At 39.4% G+C, this 14,408-nt stretch overlaps 1 protein-coding gene across 19 annotated transcripts in view; it reads right to left on the minus strand.

The window, feature by feature from the left end:
- The window catches only part of KMT2C (lysine methyltransferase 2C), a 294,358-nt gene that overhangs the window by 202,580 nt on the left and 77,370 nt on the right, over positions 1-14,408 (minus strand). For all 19 annotated transcript variants that reach the window (XR_010945700.1, XM_067747507.1, XM_067747506.1 and 16 more), the window contains one exon: positions 13,316-13,404. Coding sequence is in view for 18 of the 19 variants with exons in the window: in XM_067747507.1 (XP_067603608.1) it covers positions 13,316-13,404 (89 nt within the window). In the remaining variant the exon portion in view is untranslated. The remainder of the gene's footprint in view (positions 1-13,315; positions 13,405-14,408) is intronic.

The raw sequence follows: 14,408 nt of genomic DNA on the forward strand, positions 1-14,408 counted from the left end.
TCACAGGTGAATTCTATCAAACATTTAGAGAAGAGCTAATACCCATCCTTCTCAAACTCTTCCAAAAAATTGCAGAGGAAGGAACACTCCCAAACTCATTCTATGAGGCCACCATCACCCTGATACCAAAACCAGACAAAGATACTCCAAAAAAAGAAAATTACATACCAATATCACTGATGAACATAGATGCAAAAATCCTCAACAAAATACTAGCAAACAGAATCCAACAGCACATTAAGAGGCTCATACACCATGATAAAGTGGGATTTATCTCAGGGATGCAAGGTTTCTTCAATATATGCAAATCAATCAATGTGTTAACCCATATTAACAGACTGAAGAATAAAAACCATATGATCATCTCAGTAGATGCACAAAAAGCTTTTGACAAAATTCAACACCCATTTATGATAAAAACTCTCCAGAAAGGGGGCATAGAGGGAACCTACCTCAACATAATAAAGGCCATATACAACAAACCACAGCAAACATCATTCTCAATGGTGAAAAACTGAAAGCATTTCATCTAAGATCAGGAAAAAGACAAAGATGTCCACTCTCACCACTATTATTCAACACAGTTTTGGAAGTCCTAGCCACGGCAATCAGAGAAGAAAAAGAAATAAAAGAAATACAATTAGGAAAAGAAGAAGTAAAACTGTCACTATTTGCAGATGACATGATACTATACATAGAGAATCCTAAAGATGCTACCAGAAAACTAATAGAGCTAATCAATGAATTTGGTAAAGTTGCAGGATACAAAATTAATGCACAGAAATCTCTTGCATTCCTATACACTAATGATGAAAAACCTGGAAGAGAAATCAAGGAAACACTCTCATTTACCATTGCAACAAAAAGAATAAAACACCTAGGAATAAACCTACAGAAGGAGACAAAAGACCCAGAGGCAGAAAACTATAAGACACTGATGAAAGAAATTAAAGATGACACCAACAGATCAAGAGATATACTGTTTTCTTGGATTGGAAGAATCAATATTGTGAAAATGATTATACTACCCAAAGCAATCTACAGATTCAGTGTAATCCCTATCAAATTACCAATGGCATTTTTTACAGAACTAGAACAAAAAAATCTTAAAATTTGTGTGGAGACACAAAAGACCCCGAATAGCCAAAGCAGTCTTGAGGGGAAAAAACGGAGCTGGAGGAATCAGACTGCCTGACTTCAGACTATACTACAAAGCTACAGTAATCAAGACAATATGGTACTGGCACTAAAACAGTGATACAGATCAATGGAACAGGATAGAAAGCCCAGAGATAAACCCACGTACCTATGGTCAACTAATCTATGACAAAGGAGGTAAGTATATACAATGGAGAAAAGACAGTCTCTTCAATAAGTGGTGCTGGGAAAACTGGACAGCTACATGTAAAGGAATGAAATTAGAACACTCCCTAACACCATACCCAAAAATAAACTCAAAATGGATTAGAGACCTAAATGTAAGACCGGACACTATAAAACTCTTAGAGGAAAACATAGGAAGAACACTCTTTGACATAAATCACAGCAAGATCTTTTTTGATCCACCTCCTAGAGTAATGGAAATAAAAACAAAAATAAACAAATGGGACCTACTGAAACTTAAAAGCTTTTGCAAAGTAAAGGAAACTACAAACAAGATGAAAAGACAGGGCTTCCCTGGCGGCGCAGTGGTTGAGAGTCCACCTGCCGATGCAGGGGACACGGGTTCGTGCCCCGGTCCAGGAGGATCCCACATGCCGCGGAGTGGCTGGGTCCGTGAGACATGGCCGCTGAGCCTGCGCATCCAGAGCCTGTGCTCTGCAGCGGGAGAGGCCACAACAGTGAGCGGCCCGCATACCACAAAAAAAAAAAAAAAAGTTGAAAAGACAACCCTCAGAATGGGAGAAAATATTTGCAAACGAATCGACAGACAAAGGATTAATCTCCAAAATATATAAACAGCTCATGCAGCTCAATATTAAAAAAACAAATAACCCAATCCAAAAATGGGCAGAAGACCTAAATAGACATTTCTCCAAAGAAGACATACAGACGGCCAAGAAGCACATGAAAAGCTGCTCAGCATCACTAATCATTACAGAAATGCAAATCAAAACTACAATGAGGTATCACCTCACACCAGTTAGAATGGGCATCATCAGAAAATCTACAAACTACAAATGCTGGAGAGGGTGTGGAGGAAAGGGAACCCTCTTGCACTATTGGTGAGAATGTAAATTGATACAGCCACTATGGAGAACAGTATAGAGGGTCCTTAAAAAACTAAAACTAGAACTACCATATGACTCAGCAATCCCACTACTGGGCATATACCCAGAGAAAACCATAATTCAAAAAGACACATGCACCCCAATGTTCTTTGCAGCACTATTTACAATAGCCAGGTCATGGAAGCAACCTAAATGCCCATCAACAGACAAATGGATAAAGAAGATGTGGTACATATATACAATAGAATATTACTCACCCATAAAAAGGAACGAAATTGGGTCATTTGTAGAGACATGGATGGATCCAGAGACTGTCATACAGAGTAAAGTAAGTCAGAAAGAGAAAAACAAGTATCGTATGTTAACCCATATATGTCAAACCTAGAAAAATGGTACAGATGAAGCAGTCTGCAGGGAGGAAATTGAGACACAGATGTAGACAACAAACCTATGGACACCAAGGGGGGACGGGGGGGATGAATTGGAGATTGGGATTGACATGTATACCCTAATATGTATAAAATGGATAACTAATCCATTCAAAAAACAAAAAGAATGCAGAGAAAACTCCAGAGAACATCTACTTCTCTAACAGCAGACTAGGTAATTTGAAACAACCCTCCCACTGAAGACAAGAAAACTGAGTAAAATATTTTTGAAAGTAAAAATGTCCTAAAAGCATCAAAAAACTAACAAGGTTGTAAAGAATTACTAAAGGAAGGTAAGCCTGATATTCAGGGCTGCATTTCCCATGGGGGTGTCGGCTGCTCAGGAAAAGGCAACCAAGAGCACGCACTGTGACTTTCAACAGACTCATCGATAGTCCTAGAAGTCTACAACCATCCAGGGAATGGGAACTCAAGATGGCAGGAACCCCTAAGTTGCGGACATCAACAGGAAAAATGAACCAGAAATCAATCTCTGCAAGGAGTGCTGCACAGCTTTGAGTTACATGCTTGGAACAGAAAATAGAGACATGAAACTGAACTGAGGTGCTCCTAAAATACTAGTGCCCCTAGGTACCAGTAAAAAAAAAAAAAAAAAAAAAAAAAAAAAAAATCAAAGAAAAACTATCTTTTAGGGGAAAAACATCAATCTATTTCTACAAATAAATTGTCCAGCACACAAGCATACATAATCAGTTACATGAGGAGACAGGATGACATGAGCAAGAATGAGCAGAAACAACTGAAACGAAACAACTCCAGATACTGCAATAATCAAACAAAAATTTTAAACCAACTGTATTTACCATGTTAAAGGTAATAAAATCAGAGCATTAAAATTTTCAGGAGGGAACTAAGAACTACAAAAAGTTGCAAACTTGAATAAAGAACTTTTTTTTTTTTTTTTTTTGCGGTACGCAGGCCTCTCACTGCTGTGGCCTCTCCCGTTGCGGAGCACAGGCTCCGGACGCACAGGCCCAGCGGCCATGGCTCATGGGCCCAGCCGTTCCGTGGCATGTGGAATCTGCCCGGACCGGGGCACAAACCCGTGTCCCCTGCATCGGCAGGCGGACTCTCAACCACTGCGCCACCAGGGAAGCCCAGAACTTTTAAAACATAATAAATGGACTCAATTGTTATGTTTAACAAGCGATTACATGGTTAAAAGGGGATAAGAAAACTGTAAGATCTATCTAGAATGATCTGTTTAGAACAAAGGACAGTGGAACAAAAGTATTAAAAAAATTTAGAAGAGAGGGTAAATGGTAACAAACACAGTGAAACAGTCTAATGAACATTTAGTTAGAAGAAACAAAGAATGATACAAAAGCAGTAGTTGAATATATAATAGCTGAGAATTTTCCAAAGCTGATGAATACGTCAAGAAACCTCAAATTCCAAAATGTAGAAAGTATACAAAACCAACGAAATATAATAAAATTAGAAATGAATAACAAAAATCAAGGAGAAAATCCACACAAACAATTGGAAACTTTTTAAACTCTCTTAAAACAGCTCAGAAGTCAAAGAGGAGACCAAAACTACAATTAAAATACATTTAGAAAATAAGGATAATAAAAATAATATCGAAACCTAGGGAAAACACTAGGAATCATGTTAAAACAAAATCTAGCCTTAAACACCTTTTTTTTTGGTTTAAGTAATTAATAAAAACTAAGTAAACATTTACTCCATAAGTTGGAAACGACATACACAAAAGTTTCTACAACTGATGATACAAATAAGTTTAAGCAAACATACAAATATTGACATAAATCATATTTTTATATATTAGTTATATACAACTGGAAGACAGGTGTTTTTTGGGTTTTTTTTTTAATGTATCATTTATAATAGCTCCCCTTCTCAGGGCTTTTAGTGAGAAGTTTTGCCTCCAGATCTGCTAAACTCATTCAGAAATAAAGAAGGATTAAATATCATGTCTAGACTTTCAGGTAAAACACAGTATCAGTTAAAAATGTCTCCACATAGAATTAAGGTACAGACACTTCGGGCTATGCAAAAACTCTAGAGAAATAGGCTTAGTGAAGTCTAATGATCAAGGCAGAACTTCTGAAAAGGGAGTTGAGGGTGGGTATTCACAAAGCGAAGAGTTGAGGTAATTCTTTAAAAAAGACCTGGATAATTGAGAGAGTGGTCTATATAGAGTGAAAGCCAAGACACGAGCATGCACCCAGTTTGATTATGTTCTTCCTTTGTGAGAAATGAGGTACCCTGGGCAAGACTGAAGTCTAGTATGAACTAAGAGTGCTGGATAAAACTGTTAACGATACAGTCTGAAGGTGTCATTTAACCTTGCGTTAATTAAAATATGGAAGGAAGGGGCTTCCCTGGTGGCGCAGTGGTTGGGAGTCCGCCTGCCGATGCAGGGGACACGGGTTCATGCCCCGGTCCGGGAAGATCACACATGCCGCGGAGCGGCTGGGCCCGTGAGCCGTGGCCGCTAAGCCTGCGCGTCCGGAGCCTGTGCTCCACAACGGGAGAGGCCACAACAGTGAGAGGTCCGCGTACCGCACAAAAAAATAATAATAATAAAAAAATAAAATAAAATATGGAAGGAAGGGTTCAAACAAATGCTCACCGACTCTAGACTCTTAAGAATGGAACTGATGTACCAGGGACAATCTGGGGAAAGTTCCCTCCGGTGGGACTCTGAAAAGTCTACAGCCTAGAAAAACTAACAAACTAAGTCAAAATTCTAATAAAAAATGTAAAGTTGGCCAGAGAGAAGAACAGTAGTTACCACGGGGTGGGGAAAATGAGGAGCTGTTGGTCAAAGGGTACAAACTTGCAGTTTTATAGAATGAATATGTCTGGAGATCTAATGTACCAACATGATGACTATAGTTAATAATACTGTAATACTTGAATACTGAAAATTTGTTCAGATAAAAAAAAGAGCAGAAGCTTTCAGACACAGCAGACATCATAACAAGTTAAGTTCTCAGGGATAAAGAGAAACACTACATAATAATAAAAGGGTCAATTCTCCAACAACACATAAAAATCCTTAACACATACATATGCACCTAACAACAGAGTGTCAAAATACATGAGGCAAAAACTGATAGAACTACAAGGACGAATATATAAATCCACTATTATATATGGGGATGTTAATAGCCACCTATCAAAAACAGATCCAGCAGACAAAAAATCTGTAACGACATAGTTGAACTCAACACCACCATCAATCAACTGGATATAATGCACATCTTTAGACTACTTCATCCAACAGTAGCAGAATACACATTCTTCTCCAGGTCAGATGGAACATTTACCAACAGACCAAATAAATTTGTTTCTGTGCCTTGACACAAATTTAAAATAATAAAAATCATACAATGTCTGCTCTCAGACCACAATGGGAATAAGGGAAATTCATAGCATTGAATGCATATATAACAAACAAGGGGGGCTTCCCTGGTGGCGCAGTGGTTAAGAATACGCCTGCCAATGCAGGGGACACGGGTTCGATCTCTGGTCCGGGAAGATCCCACATGCCGCAGAGCAACTAAGCCTGTGTGCCACAACTACTGAGCCTGTGCTCTAGAGCCTGTGAGCCACAACTACTGAGCCTGCATGCCGCAACTACTGAAGCCCACGTGCCTAGAGCCCATGCTCCACAACAAGAGAAGCCACTGCAATGAGAAGCCTGTGCACCACAATGAAGAGCAGCTCCCACTCACCGCAACTAGAGAAAGCTCGCGCACAGCAACGAAGACCCAACACAGCCAAAAATAAATAAATAATTTTTTTAAAAAAAAGAAAGAAGAATCTAAACTCAATAAACTAAGCTTCCACTTTAGGAAACAGCCTTGTCAACAGATGGTGCTGGAACAAATGGACATCCAAGCACACACAAAAAAAGAATCTAGACACAAACCTTACACTCTTCACAAAAATTAACTCAAAATGGATCACAGGGGCTTCCCTGGTGGCGCAGTGGTTGAGAGTCCGCCTGCCGATGCAGGGGACATGGGTTCGTGCCCCGATCCGGGAAGATCCCACATGCCGCAGAGCAGCTGGGCCCGTGAGCCATGGCCGCTGAGCCTGCACGTCCGGAGCCCGTGCTCTGCAATGGGAGAGGCCGCAACAGTGAGAGGCCCACGTACCGCAAAAAAAAAAAAAAAAAAAAAAAGGATCACAGAATGTGAAATGTAAAACTATAAAACTCCTAGAAGATAACACAGGAGAAAATCTAGATGACCTTGGGTTTGGCAATGGCTTTTTAGATACAACATCAAAAGCATGATACATGAGAGAAATAAATGATACACTAGATAGACTTCATTAAAATTTAAAATTTCTGCTCTGCAGAAAACATTGCCAAGAGATACATAAAGACAAGCCACAGACTAGAAGAAAATATTTGCAAGAGATGTATCTGGTAAAGGACTCTTATCCAGATTATATGAAGAACTCTTAAAACTCAAAAATAAGAAAATGAACAACCTGATTAAAAAATGAGTCAAAGAATTTAACAGAGTAGTGGAAGAAGATATACAGATGGAAAATAAGCATATAAAAAGGTATCCCTCATCATAGGTTATCAGGGAAGTGTAAATTAAAACAATGAGATACTATTAAACACCTATCAAAATGGCCAAAATCCAGAACACTGACAACTCCAAATGCTGGTGAGGCTGTGAAGCAACAGGAACTCTCATTCATTGCTGGTGGGAATGCAAAATGGTACATCTACTTTGGAAAATGGTTTGGCCCGTTTCTCACAAAACTAAACATACTCTCACCATATGACCCAGCAATCATGCTCCTTGGTATTTACCCAAAGGAGCTGAAAACTTATGTCCACACAAAACTCTGCACACAAATGTTTACAGCAGCTTTATCCATAATTGCAAAAACCTAGAAGCAACCAAGGTGTCCTTTAGTAGGTGAACAGATAAACTGCTGTACATACATACAACAGAATATTTTTCAGCAATAAAAAGAAATGAGTTTTCAAGCCATGAAAAGAACCGTAAATGTATATTACTAAGTGAAATAAGCCAATGTGAAAAGGCTACATATGGTATGATTCCAATTATATTACATTTTGGAAAAGACAAAACTATGGAGACAGAAAAAAGAACAATGGTTGCCAGGGCTTAGAGGGGAGGAAAGGATGAACAGGCATAGCACAGAAGATTTTCAGGGCAGTGAAAGTATCTGTATGATACTATATTGATTGATACATGTCATTATACATTCTTCCCAAACCTACAGAATGTATACCACCAAGAGTGAACCCTAATGTAAACTACGGACTTAAGGTGAAAATACTGTGTCACTGTAGTTTCATCAATCATAACAGATGCACCAATGCTGGTGGGAGTGCTGATAAACGGGAGGCTATGCGTGTGTAGGGGCAGGAGGTAAATGGGGAGTATCTGTGCCTTCCACTCAATTTTGCTGTAAACCTGTAACTGTTCTAAAAACTAAAGTCTAGGGCTTCCCTGGTGGCCCAGTGGTTGACAGTCCGCCTGCCGATGCAGGAGACACGGGTTCGTGCCCCGGTCTGGGAGGATCCCACATGCCACGGAGCAGCTGGGCCCGTGAGCCATGGCCGCTGAGCCTGCGCATCCGGAGCCTGTGCTCTACAACGGGAGAGGCCACAACAGTGAGAGGCCCGCGTACCGCAAAAAAAAAAACAACAACAAACTAAAGTCTATTTAAAAAACTATGCTAGTGGTTACCTGAAAGTATGAATGTGAACTGATATTTCTAAGCATGTATATACAGCCTCTCATCTATATAATTACTAGTATATCACTAGAATGGACTAACATAACTAATTCTCAACAGAAACAATATGATATGCATCCCTACAGCCTAGACTTTGATCTCTCATACTATTCTCCACTAAAAAGAACTAGTACTCTTACAGAGTAGGCAATTTCATATCCTGAGGCAGAGTATTAAAGATGGGCCTGAAAAATATTCTTGCCAACGAGCAATAGCTTTGAAACATTTTGAGATATTAAAAAGGATTAAGAAGCCAGCCAAAAAGGGGCTCCCACTAGCCACACAATGACAACTTCAGCAGTTTAAAAAAAAAAAGGTTTAATTATAATTAGCTAAATCATAATTAACCAATTATAATTAACTAAAACAAGTTTGCAAAACCCTGATTATATAATGACTCTCAAAGAAAAGTGGAATTTCTCTCCTCAAGTAACTAGCACTTCATTCAAGTTGATTTTATTCATAAAGAAAAATGGACACAGAACTGGCAACAGTCGCACCACCTCCAAAAGAGAGGATTTTTCTTACCATAAAAACTTGTGAGAATTCTTGCTACTTTCCCAATGACCACTTGTAGGATACTCATTCCCATCACTTACCCTCACCCCACACACACACCTTAAAAGAGTACTCATTTTAATAAATACTCTTAAATTACTACAAATCGTTAAAGAAATGTGTCAAGGCACACAATTCACAGAGTAAGAGACCTTCCAATAAATCCTGGGCCTGGAGACGTGCAGAGATGTCAAAGTCTTGCAGTCAACTGGAATGTGCTTTTAAATTGATTAGAAATTTACGAAACTCTTTCTTCTCTTTGCTTGCAGGTTGGCAATTTTAACAATTGTTCTTTATCCTTTTCTTTACTATTCTCCTTGCCCTATGTGTTCACTAAAGGAACTGGACAAAGGTCTTTCCAAGCACAAAGACAGAGCAAAGACTAACACAATTGGCTTTATTTAACTTTCATACGGAAGGACAGGATAAATATACTCTCTCTCTCTCTCTCTCTCTCTCTATATATATATATGTATGTATATATACACGGCATCAATGCCTATCATATGCTCATATGCCTGGAAGTATTCTGGGCACTGGGAATAAATCAATGAACAAGACAAATCCCTGACCTCATGAAGTTTATGTTTTAGTATGAAAGGCACACAAACAAATATGAATTATAATGTCATATCTGTTAAATACTAGGAGGAGAAGTAAAGCAGAAGAAGAGGATAGAGCACGACAAGTGCTGCTTTTCGACAGGTTGGTCAGGAAAGGCCTCTCCAACAAGACAGCACTGGGTAGAAATTTGACTGATGTACGGCAGAAAGTTCCATGAGTATCTGGGAGAAAGGCATTCTAAGCAAAGAAGACAAAAAGTTCAAGTGCCTGAAAAAGGAATATGGCTGGAGCCCAGAGAGCAAGGGGAAGACAGGAGATGTGGTTGGACAGGTAGCCAAGGTCAGTAGAGCTTGAAGATCATATATGGACTTTTGGTTTTAAGTATCCCTGGAGGCCTTGAATAGTTTACAGAAGGGAAATAAAACACTCTTACTTTGGGTTTTAATTAAAAGCTCACTCCACTACTACATGAAGAACAAAACTAGAATGGAGTGAGAGTAAAAGCAGCAAGACCAGTTGGGAAGCTCCTGCAGCGGTCCACACAAGCAGTGGTGGTGACTAGTTCTGGAGTGACAGCAGAGGAGGAGATGAGAGGTGACTGAAATCAGGCAGGATTATCAAGGTAAAGCCCAAAGCATTTTCCAACAGGCTGCATATTTCGAGCCTGAACAATCCACGATGTCATTTACTGAGGTGGGAACACTGGACGAATAGAAGGTTTTGGGACAACAGTAAACAGTTCCACAGAAGACACATTAAGTTTGAGACCCTCTTAAGACATCGAAGAGGAGATGTTAAGAAGTAAGCTGAAGATACTGGTTGTGTTCAAAGCAAGAAAAGTGCTGGTAATATAATTTTTAGAGTTACCAGCACATACATAATATTTAAAGCAACTGAACTAAATGAGACCACCTAATCTGTGAGATGAGCAAAAGAGATCAGTGAGATAGGAAAAAGCAAGAGAATGTGGCGTCCTGAAAAAGCCAAATTAAAACAAAAAGTTTTCCTCCTGAAAATGGTTAGCTGTGTGAAAATGACACTGAATACCTCAGGAGGACAGAGACTGAACAGTGGTTTTGGCAAAATATGAAATCAAAACCACCTCTGGGAGAGCAGGAGGAAGAAAGCCTGACTGGAGTAGGGCCATGAAAACATGGTCAAAAATAAGTAACAACCATAAGTATAGACAATTCTTTCAAGGGCTTTTGCTATAAAGATGAGCAAAGGTGCAATATGGTAGCTAAAAGGGGTAGCTGACCACGAGAAGTTACTTATGTTTAAGAAGGGTGATACTGCAACAAATGCTAATACTAATGGAAATGATTTCACTGAGAGAGGAAATTCTTGATACCAGAAACCAAGGAAAACCGAAGGCGCAAACGGGACAGAATCCAGGACGCAGGTAGAAGAGTTGGCTGTAGATGACCCCAGAGACTTTTCATCCCACTTTAAGTTAGGAAGGTATAATAAAATAGATGGACAGAGACACAAGCAAGAAAGGAGATCTGATTGCGGATGAATGTGGAATTTCTTTCCTGATGGCTTCTATTTATTTTTTCATTGAAATAGCAGGATCATCAACTGAAAAATGAGGTGTCAGAAGTTTGAAGGGAGAAGAAAAGGTGGTGAAAGAATTATCCCTGATAATGGGAGAGGGAATTCTAAGTAGACTATAGTGAGTGAAGGATAGCAATCATGACCCACTTGAGATTTGAGGTCATAAATTTAAAATGCCACCAGTCAGCAAGTTTATGGTTTTCTCCAGCCCTTTTCGCTGCTAAAATGCAGTCTGAGTTTTGCTATGAAAGCAAAATAGTGGGAGGATGGCAAAGGAGTTTAGGGTGCATAACGGAACAGCTACAATACTGGATCACGGAATCTGAACTAGAAAAGGAGGCTGACAGACCCCATCAGTAAGATCACTGAGCTGGAGAATTCAGTGTGTCTGAAGAATTTCTGTGGCGCGGATATTAGGAAAAAGTGAGCTAGTGAAAGAAGAGGCATAGTAAGGACAGTTGAAACTGAGACTTTGGAAGTGAAACAGCAAGTGTCCTAGTAAGTGATACAGTGATAAAGGCTAAAGTTTGCCCATAAGAATGAGTGACTGAGGTGGGCTGGAGAAGAGGATTTTGAGGAAATCAAGGAGCTACAAGGTCTGGGTGTTGAATAGATTATTAAAATTGACAATGGGAGAAGGAGAGGAAAATGGAAAGGGACGTGCTAAATCTTCAGAGAACAAGACAGAGTACTCAAGGAGACTTCTGGTAAGTGCAACCAAAAGGGACCTGTGGACAGTCTTAGAGCACTGGCTTAAAGGGACTTGTAAGTAATCGTTACACCGCAAATGTCACTTAAAATTACAAAAAACTTTTCACAAGAAAGTAACGGTACAAAGTACAGAAAAAATTTAAATTAAGGGGAACATCTATGAAAAATAACTAGTGGAGAACTTACATAAATCCAAGTTTAAAGTAATGTGGTAATGAGGGGCTTCCCTGGTAGCACAGAGGTTAAGAATCTGCCTGCCAGTGCAGGAGACCCAAGTTCGAGCCCTGGTGTGGGCGGAGCAACTAAGCCCGTGCGCCACAACGACTGAGCCTGCACTCTAGAATCCACGAGCCACAACTACTGAAGGCTGCATGCCACAACTACTGAAGCCCGCACATCTAGAGCCCAGGCTCGGCAACAAGAGAAGCCACCGCGATGAGAAGCCCGCGCACCGCAATGAACAGTAGCCCCTGCTCACCGAAACTAGAGAAAGCCTGCATGCAGCAACAAAGACCCAACACAGCCAAAAAAAAAACATAAATAAAATAAATAAATTTATAAAAATAAATAAATAATGTGGTAATGAATGTACACCAAAGGGTAAAATGTAGAATTCTGAACTTACAAGCTTCTCTCCTGTCACTCTTCTTAACTAGACTCTATGGGAAAAAGGAATGAGAACTGCAGAACGTTTGAAGGCTTTTCCAAGAATTACATGGATATAATAGCAACACATTTGACAACCAAAAGTATTTCATGGAAAATTATATTATAAAAGATAAAGCAATTTCTAATTTTCTCTAAAAACTGTATGACATTCTGTAAGCATCAAGGTGGTGACATTCAACATCAGAGAAAAAGCCTATCAGCTATGTCTAAACAACAACTGTAAAAATACTGACAATGACAGACCATCGCGCGTAGATATCCTGTGAACACAATATGAAACCTAGTCCCGTTGACAGCTCATTAAATCACTAACTTGCTGTAAACTTTGGAAACTACTTTGGGCAACCTATTCTATTTTCCTTTTGCAGATGCAAAACACACATTAGCTTATTTAAGGCACCTAAAACTCCCGTAGACTAGGAAGTATTTGCTCTGCTCTCACGCAGCATTTCACAGTATCATTTGCTAATGGAACATATTTTTTCCTCACATATATACTAACACAATAAACAAACACTAGACGGTTCATAAGCCAGACACCTCCCATGAGATATCATATGAATGGCCTGGAATTACTGTTTATTCCAGTTTTAATTTTGCTTTAATAAAATATTTCTCTACAGAGATTAAGCAATTTCTACTAAATCAGAGCTTTAGGGGAAAAAAAGGGAGAAAACTCAGTTTTATCACTTTGTCATTACTTATTAAACTACTCTAGCACGTGGAAGTTTTAGAACTCGGTGTATAGACGACAGCTAACTATATAAATTATTCTGTAAATTCTTAAATTTTTAAATTAAGTTTTGAAACCTGTTTCCACAGTATTTTCTGTTTCTGTTGTCTCCAGCCCATCCATGCTGTCCTCATCTTCCACTGTACTTTTTCCTCTACTTCGAGGCCTATGGACAAAGAAATAAACATATAATTAAATGTTACACATTAAATCTTAGAATTATACTCAAAATAAAGCACAAGTTGAAGGTACACAAAATAATTTAGGCAATTTTTCCCTTACTTTACCATATCAAATAGTAAATATCACACTTTACAGTCATTTTTCCCACATATTCAGCCCTTCCTTATACCTAAATGTGGGGACAGGCCCATATTAATATGTTTGTGTCATCATAACTCACTTCTGTAAGTATTCTCCAGGCTAGGTTTTCCCCTCTTTTACCAGACCTTGAGATCACTCCCTCTGTCTACAGTAGTGGTTTTGTTTTTTTGTTTTTTGTTTTTTTGTTTTTTGGGGGGGTTTTTTGCGGTACACGGGCCTCTCACTGCTGTGGCCTCTCCTGTTGCGGAGCACAGGCTCCGGACGCGCAGGCTCAGTGGCCATGGCTCACGGACCCAGCCGCTCCGCGGCACGTGGGATCTTCCCAGACCAGGACATGAACCCGTGTCCATTGCATCGGCAGGCAGACTCTCAAGCACTGCGCCACCAGGGAAGCCCTACAGTAGTGGTTTTTAACTACCTAGTGGGTTCAAAGTTCACACACCAGGTTACACCTCTAGATCTAATGAAATTGAGGAGTGATGCCCAGACGTCTGCATTTTTAAGACACCTACCCCTTAAGGAGAAAGTGAGGCACACTCCTGCAAACCACCCCCACCAAAAAACAAAAAATCTAACTATTAAGCATGATCTAATCACACTTGCCTTACAAGTGTGATGGATTTTAATTTATAAACACTTCAGTAAAGTAAAATAAACGTTAAGAGTCATGGTAAGACCAGTTCGGTGCTTTGTGACCACCTATAGGGGTGGGATAGGGAGGGAGGGGATATGGGAAGATATGTATACACATAGCTGGTTCACTTTCTTACACAGCAGAAACTAACACAACATTGTAAAGCAATTATACTTCAATAAAGATGTTTAAAAAAAAAAAGAATCATGGTA

This window comes from Pseudorca crassidens, chromosome 8 (assembly GCF_039906515.1).
Source record: "Pseudorca crassidens isolate mPseCra1 chromosome 8, mPseCra1.hap1, whole genome shotgun sequence".
Taxonomy (NCBI): domain Eukaryota; kingdom Metazoa; phylum Chordata; class Mammalia; order Artiodactyla; family Delphinidae; genus Pseudorca; species Pseudorca crassidens.